The following is an 8459-nucleotide window of genomic DNA, read 5'->3' as shown; positions in this document are numbered from 1 at the left end:
CCCTCCCCGCTCCCCGCCCCCCCTTTTCTGCTCTTTTCTTCCCTGCTAACATTGGACTTAATTTGTTCTTCTTGAGTCATAACATTTCTGAAGTATATTGTTATAAACTTAAAAACTGCTCTTGCTGCATCCCACAAAGTTTTGGTAGGTTTGTCCATTTTGTTTGCTTCAAGTTATGTTCTAGTTTCCCTTTTAATTAAACTTCTTCATTGACTGACTGGTTGTTCAAGAGCACGTTACTCAGTTACTATGTACAGTATTAACTCAGTTCATGAACTTAATTCTTTCCATGATTCTGGTCGTAAACCAAACTGGACAGGAACCAAATCAAATTTCCCCATAAGGTCAACACTGAACCTAACCATTACGTTCCATTCAGTTCTTGTCCAATTGAAGTTTTTATTTTTTTATTTTTACAGTACCGGGGATTGAACTCAGGACCTTGTATTTGCCAGGCAGGTGCTTATTCTACTGAACTATCTCCCTGGCCATTATTTTTGTCTTTTTGATACAGGATCTTCTTGTGCAGGTCAGGATGGCCTTGAGCTCACTTTATATCCCAGGCTAGTCTCAACTCATGATACTCCTGCCTCAGCTTCCCGACTGCTGGGATTACAGGTGTGAGCATGCCTGACCTAATTTAATTTTGATTCAGCTTCCCCCCCCATCAGTTTTCCAGAATTGTGGAAAGAATTAAATTCGTAAACCAAGAAATCACTGTATTTGTGACTTTTCTTAAATTCTTCCTATTATTGATTTTTCTCATACCATGGTGATTTTAAAACTTTATATGTCACTCAAGACTTGTTTTGTGCTTGGTTTCACATATGATATATCCCTGTGAATGTTCTGTGTGTGCTTGAAAACAATATATATTTTATGGTTGTTGGATAAATCAATACTCTGAAGTTCAAAGGTGAGACCAGGTCATGTCTAGGAGCAAAAGCAGTTCAGTGTTGGTAGTGAAGTGTGAACTGCAGAGATCTGAAGTTGGAAGAAGCCAGAGCATGGATTCCTTACATCAGTTTAAGGAATTAGTACTTATCTTCAAGGCAGTGTGATCCCTTGAAGGGACACCTGAGTGCTTGTTTTAAAATAGAGCGGAAGAATCCTTTAAGCTATAACAGAGTGAGTGACAATCCCAGCAATTCTTAGTACACAGGAGATGCACACATTTACAGAAGCCAAGTCCTCCCGCCTTTGGCAGGGGTGCCCTCAGCTGGTTATCACACTCCCAAGCAGGGTACGAGCTTTACTTAAACTTTTTATTCATATTCTAGACTTCCTTCCCAACATAATTCTGTGTGGTAAGATTAGGTTTCTGGAAAATCTGAGGTAATTATTTTCCATTTTATGCTCAATAATGACTTTTAAAGTGTCAAATAAATCAAGTGTATAAGGCTAAGTAATACATAGAAATCCTAACTGAAATAATCTCCATCTTTGAATAGGTCACCTAATTCTGAACAAAGAACTCTTTTCAACTCGAAACTAAACTGTACATTTGACTAGTATCCATTTTACAAGTAATTCTTAAGTATGTGGGAGCAAGTCCACTGCAGCAGCACCTGGTACTTTACCAGTTTTCCAAACAGGTATCTTTACAGCACAACTCCTGAAGGATCTATTGTAAAAAATTCCTTTTTTTTTTTTTTATGACTATGTATGTGATATAGTCCAATGTTTAGCTCAATTGGTTTTTCAACAATAAGGGCATTATAATGTTCTAATCAGTTGAAAAGTTATTGTCAAACCACAGTCCACTTGCACTCCTGATTTCTACCTATTCATTTTTTTAAAAACAAACAGGGCTTCATCACAGAATTGGCTGGGTAGTATTTTGGCATAGACCCAAGAATCTGGAAAGGTCATTATGAATCCATCCAAAGATCTAAACTCTCCTGAGAAATTGCATCAGGAAGAGCTTGGTTATCTTATTTTCATTCTTGCATTAAGTCTTTCAATTCACTCCATCTAAAAATTATTACACAATTTCATAGAAAATCTCCCCTCCTTCCCCCAGTACTGAGGATTGAACTCAGGGCATTATACTGAGTTATACACTCACTCCATTTTTATTTGGGACAAGGTCTCACTAAATTGCCCAGGCTAGGCTCAAACTTGCAACTCTCCTGCCTCAGCCACTCAGAGTGCTGAGATTATAAGCATGTACCACCATGCCTAGTACAGGAAATCTTTTTCCCTGCTGACCCTTTAAAAAATTTCCTTTATGAAGACTGATCATAATCTAAACCAATGTGGTTGGGGGGGGGTTAGTGCATGGTTTTGGGGCTCAAACCCAGGACCTATTCCATGCTAAGCACTGTACTAGTAAGCTACACCGCAACCCCAAACAAGTGTTATCCATCTCAAGATAGTGCCCCACAGCTCACCCCCAAAAGTTTTGTTGAATGAGAGCATTTTATGCCTTCCTGTTAATTCGCAAGTGCATAATCTCATTTAGGTCATTGTACTACACACTGGCAAAAGTCAGATCTAGCTGGTCAATCTAGAAGCAGGTGACTAGTGTTTGGATTACAGTAGGCAGAACCATAAATTGGCTCTTTACCATGTCCCACTGCAAGCTCTCAATGAGATCAACTTGTGATTATGTTACATTACCTGACAAAGGTGATTTACAAAGGTAGTAAGATTACAATAAATTAACTTTGAACTAATTAAAAGCAACATTATGGTAGGCCTGATATAATCACACACTTAAAAAAGCATTTTGTCTGGTTATAAGTAGGAAGTCAGAATCTTAGTATGATCTAGTGCATGCTGGCAGTTTGAAGATGGAGAAGCCACGGGCTGAGAGATACGGATGTCTTCCAGCAGCCAAGTGGTGCTGACAGCCAGTGAGAAGGGGGGCTCAGTTCCACAACTAAAAGATCTAAGTTGTACCAACAAATTCAAAGAGTTGGGGCTGGTGTGTGTGTGTGGGGGGGGATGGCTCAGTAGAATAAGCACTTCCCTGGCAAGTGTAAGGGACTGAGTTCAAGTCCTAGTTCCTCAAAAAAAAAAAAAAAAAAAAAAAAAAAAATCAACGAGCTTGGATCCAAGCCCTCAAGAGATACCAGAGAATAGCTATCCTGCCTCTCAGCAGGACTTCAGCTTTGCAAGACCCTAAACAGAGAACCCATTCTTACTGATCCTGTTAGGGTATCTGACCTATAGAACTATGTGATAACAAACAAAACCTGGGGCGATTTGTTAAACAGCAATAAAAGGTTAGTGTAATCATTCCATATCAAATTCTGGCCATGCATGGTGGTGCACACCTGTAATCCCAGCACTCAAGAGGCTGAGGCAGGAGGATCACTGCAAGTTTGAGACCAGCCTGGGCTACAAAGGGAGCTCAAGGCCAGGCTGAACTGCATAGGGAAACCCTGTCTATAAAAAAAAAAAAAAAAAAAAGACCAAATTTTGCAATTACAGTAGGATTCTTACTAACTCATTCACTATTATGCAAGCTCTCCATGGCATTCTGATTTTCTGAATCGGTTCTACTGCCTTCCTTTTCAGTGTCCATAGGAAAACTGTCCAGGAAAACAATTTTACCCAAATTTAATTTTTACATTTGAAAACAAGATAAATTAAGGTCTAACAATGACAAAAGAAGAAAAAATGGAAATAGCTTTTGTAAATGGGAAGGAAAGGCCTTAAAGGGAGGGTAGGGGAATGGAAAAGAATCAAGATATGTATTATACAGTTAAAATTCTCTATGATGAATGTGATCATTGTGTATCTAAAATGTAACAAAATCTGATTGGAAAAAAAAATTAAGGTACTAAGAGTATACACCTTACAATACTGCCTTTATAATAAAAACCTTATAATAAACCCACAATGATAAATAGGATTAATTCATCTGTGACCAAAAATGTCTATCTACATGAATGCCAATAAATTTGTAAAAATCAAGAAAATAAATATAATCAGACATTAAAATTATGGGCAATGGGGCAAGCAGGATAGCTCAGTGGATTAAAGCATCTGCTTAAACAGATACAGGGACTGGGGATCTCTGGCATGCTACCCCAGGGTACACTGAGACCTGCAATTGAGACTGGGTGTGGTGGCGCATGCCTGTAATCCCAGCACTTGGGAGGCTGAAAGCAGGAGAATCACTATGAGTCCGAGCTACATAGTGAGACCCTGTAGACCCTGTACTAAATACATTAAAATAAAATAAAATTATGGACAAACTCTTACTTGAAGTTGTGGTCTCAACTTGGATAACCATCAAATAAAAATGTACACCGAGTCAGAAAATTACTTTAATAGTTATAAAATGGTTTTTACACAATCAGTATAAAATAGCGGTTTGATTATTTCATAATTATCAGAATTACTTAGACATGAGGTTCTGGCTAAGTAGGGCTGAGATCAACATGAGGCCTTGGACTGTTGGCTCAGATACCATCCTGGAAAGCCCATCCTGCTGGCTCTGTCATGCTCAGCTCTGGGGAGATGAACCGGTCCTTTAAAACAATTTCTTTCTTTACTCAGTCTTTGGAGGCTTAAAGTGAATTCGGCAGCGTTCATTAAACACCTAAGATGTTTAAAAAGAAATAAAAGCATTGAGTCATCTTGTACAGATGAGTCCTAAATCTAAACTCACTAATATTAAGAAGGTTTTATCATTTTTGTTTTGGATCGACAGATTTAAAAAAAGAATTGTTTCCTCACCAGGTCAAACTGTTAACTGTACAAAAGGCCTGCATCCCTATTCACAAGACAAACTTAATATTTTTATAAGATTCAAGTTCTATAAAGAAAAATCAAGACCCAGTAATTCAGAAATTAACAAATACCTGAGTTCCATGTTCTAGACATTTGGAATTTAAGTTTTAAGATAAAGCTCTTCTTTTTAAAAATAAACTTTGCTAGATATTTGTACTTCTCTAAATATTTACCAGACCCTCCTCATAAGTATGTACACTTCCTGGCTAACCCAGTTTTTTGCTAAATTACATGATTTTATGTATTCTTCTATTCTGTTTACCTAGCTTCCTAAAAGTCAGAAGCAGCTGCACATCCTAAGTGGTAAAAGCATGTTCTATGACTAAATATTTGTCAATAAATGTCTGTATTAAGCAGAAATTGCAGTACAGACAGGTGCATTTGTACATGTCTGTAACCCTAGTTACTTGGAAGGCTGAGGCAGGAAGATGACAAGTTCAAAGCCACCCTGCACGACTTAAATCTTATCTTAAAAAGAGCAGGAATGAGGCTTAGTGGTAGAATACTTCTGGGTTCCATTCCCAGTATTGCCAATACATACAGTACATACGATGAACTGAAGTGCTTAAAAATAGAGGAAGCTTTACATTCTGATATGAAAGGATTTCCAGTCATAGTAAGGGGAAAAAAACCAAAATGTGGACAAAACAATTCTGTTTGTATAGCAAACGGGGGATATACACATACATAGGTGCAAACAAGAAAAAATACACTACATTTGCAGAGGGAAGGAGATGGTTAAAGGAGAGGGGTAAGTGGCACAATTTTTAATCTATGTATCTTTTAATATTTAGGAACTTTTTAAGACAAAAATTTGGATTACGTGTTAAATTTTTTTAAAACAATGTAAAATCAATTGCGAGAATTTATTCTATATTCCACTGATGTTAAGAAACAAACTGTTCTGAAGGTTCAAAAAAGTACTCATAGTGGGGGTTGTTGGTCATCACATTAGAAAAATTGATACAAGGGAGCTTCTAAGATATTACCTGGTATTGTGTTAGTTCTGAAGAAGATACATAATGCTTTTCTTAATAGTCTTTAAACTCTGTGTTCTACCCTTTTTGGCATGTGTATCTCAGTTAAAAGAAACCATGTAAAAATTATATAAATGGCTTTTTAACTTTATAACTCATCTCACCCCAGTTTCCAGCCCTGACCTTTCTATAAGTGACCAGAAAAGCCTTCAAATTAGTGGTATGGACACACTGGTTGGCTTTTCCAGACCCTCTTTCAAATGATGTCCTTGTCACTTCTACTGGCCTACTGCAGTGTGCCCAGATTTCCTCTTTTCAAAAGAACACTTCACTTCCTGTGTAGGGACAGAGTCCACTTTTTAAAAAATCTCATAGGGTCTCTAACCTAGAATTGTCTGACTTAGGATTTTCAATTTTGTTATGCAATATACATGCAAAAGAAGTCATACTTAATATTCTGATCCATTCCTAGGCTAGCAATATGCAGTGACGAACTACAGTCTAATGTAAATATTCTGAGAACATTTAAGGTAGGCTTAGGCTAAGTGACAACGTTTGGCAGTTCAATTATATTAGATGCGTTTTCAAGTAAAGATATTTTCAATTTACCAAAGGTTTCACTGGGATGTAACTCCATTTACATGAAGAACATCCGAGGTGTCAAATCCAAACACATTTTACCCTTCCAACTACATTTCACATGTATCACTACACTCTGCATTTCGTTCTACAAGCCAGAAGTTCACTGTGGCCCTTGACTATCCCATTCTAAGAGCATTACTTTTTCAGGGAACAAAAATGGACCAATGTTGCCAAAAATTCTTTCAAGCAAACACACCTTACCATGTTGACAGAAAGGGCAAGTACAAGAAATTTTAATAAATGAGATAAAGAAATGAGATAAAGTAAAGACAGTATGGATTTGAAACAATTTATTCATGGCTCAGTATGTTGCTATACTCTTTTTTTCTTTTTTCAAGATTGATGTAATTATTTAATGACATAGGAAAATAACATTTTATGAAACAAACTGGTAATAAATAGAAGATAACTTCCCTATTAAAGAAAAACTTAAAAAATATAAACATGCACATAAAAACTAGACTATATAACAAAATTTTAACAGAATTACCTCTGCTTAGTGTTTACTTATTTTCCTTTTTGCTTTTGCGTGTGTGTATGTAAAATATAGTTTTTTTTCTGCAACAAACAAAAGGCACTGAAGAGAAAAAGAGTTACTAAATGCCAGAGTTAGAATTCAAGAAGTAAACCTTGATGCCCAACAGTCAAATTCTGTTGCCAAAGAAAGACACAGTAGGGAGACAGAAGTCATGTCTAGCACACTTGTGTTCTTATTTTCTTATTGGAATACTATTTATCTAGTAGTTCCTTTACATTTGGTGTTTTCTGCATAATTAAACTGAATGAAACTCTAGGAATATCAACTGGTGCAACAGCAAAAGGATGCTTAATTCTAAATTCTAGTTTGGGGTTCAGCTAACCTCATTTAATAAAATTCTACTAGTTAAAAGGAAAAAACACAAGTTTGACTCCTCAGATATAATAGATTTTTGCCTTTCAAAAGTTTTTATATTTGAAGATTTGAAGAACTTTTGGAAGGAGGAAATGAATATACCTTTTCAGAAAACCAAAAAAAAGGAAAAATGTTGTGATTTTTTGACTTTAATTTATAAAATCCTGAGTTCTGATCCTTCAAGCTAGTGCCTAATTAGGGCAATGAAGGTGGTGATAAGATATGGAAACTGACAGCTCTATTACTCGATGCTAGCAAAAGTACACATAATGAAGTTTCACAATCAGGCTTGCTACAGGAAATCAATAGCGTAGTTAATGATATGAAAATTTATGGAACGTTAACTACATGCAAAAGAATAATTTTAATAAATAACCCCTCTGAAGGGTCTCAGCTAACCAGCATTAAAACTCTAGCACTACAAACATGTACCAATAAAAGTACAGTTTTTACATGTGGACTATGGCTAGTCACAGAATTCTACCATCTGTCTGTAAAGCACATTTTGATACTAAGGATGTAGGGAAGGAGAACAACATTGCCTCCCAGTCCAAGAAGTAGAAGTCCTCAGCTGCTTGTCAGGATGACCTCTATGGACCTCAGAGCCTCCCTGTACTCTTTATGCGCCCTGTGGATTTTTTGTTTGTTTGTTTGTTTGTTTTGGTACTAGATATCGAACTCACAACCTTGCGCTTACCAGGCAGGCGCTGTGCCACTGAGCACCATCCCTAGCCCCTAGGCTCACTCTCTTGGTGGCCTTGCGCTGTTCAGTTGCCCTCCTACTTCTCTCCAAGAACAGAATTATTTTATACCTTCCAGCTCCTGTCATTTACCACTTCTTCAACATTCAGTTCTGACTGCATCCATTTCAACTGCAAGAAAGGGAAAAGATCAAAGTTATGAAATGTGAAGAGCTAAAACAAAACACTACTGTCTTCTCAACAAAATTAGCTGCTGTTCTTGGATCCTTAACTGTCAACATATACAAACACTATACACTTGGAGACTTCCTTGACACAACCCCTTTCTCCAGATTAAATCAAATATTAAATCTTATACAATGATGGTTCTCCAACTTTCTTGGTCATAATCACCTTGAAAGCTCTTTTTAAAAAAAATCTCAAGGCCCAAACCAGTTCAGAAAAAGACACATGGTCAATAAACATGTATTTTAATGATGGTTGGGATGGAAGCCAGGGCAT

General features: G+C 36.9%; 1 protein-coding gene across 1 annotated transcript in view; it reads right to left on the bottom strand.

The window, feature by feature from the left end:
* Positions 1–4261: 4261 nt before the first annotated feature.
* The window catches only part of Ccdc58 (coiled-coil domain containing 58), a 38728-nt gene continuing 34530 nt past the window's right edge, over positions 4262–8459 (bottom strand). The window contains exons 4-5 of the mRNA XM_004642230.2: positions 8070–8129; positions 4262–4555 (exon numbers count right to left, since the gene is read on the bottom strand). Of these exons, the coding sequence (XP_004642287.1) occupies positions 4505–4555; positions 8070–8129 (111 nt within the window). The 3' untranslated portion in view covers positions 4262–4504. The remainder of the gene's footprint in view (positions 4556–8069; positions 8130–8459) is intronic.

Source organism: Octodon degus, unplaced genomic scaffold (genome assembly GCF_000260255.1).
Source record: "Octodon degus isolate 3935 unplaced genomic scaffold, OctDeg1.0 scaffold00147, whole genome shotgun sequence".
Taxonomy (NCBI): domain Eukaryota; kingdom Metazoa; phylum Chordata; class Mammalia; order Rodentia; family Octodontidae; genus Octodon; species Octodon degus.
Note: the sequence above shows the minus strand (reverse complement) of the source record. Positions and strands in the feature narration are given on the sequence as shown.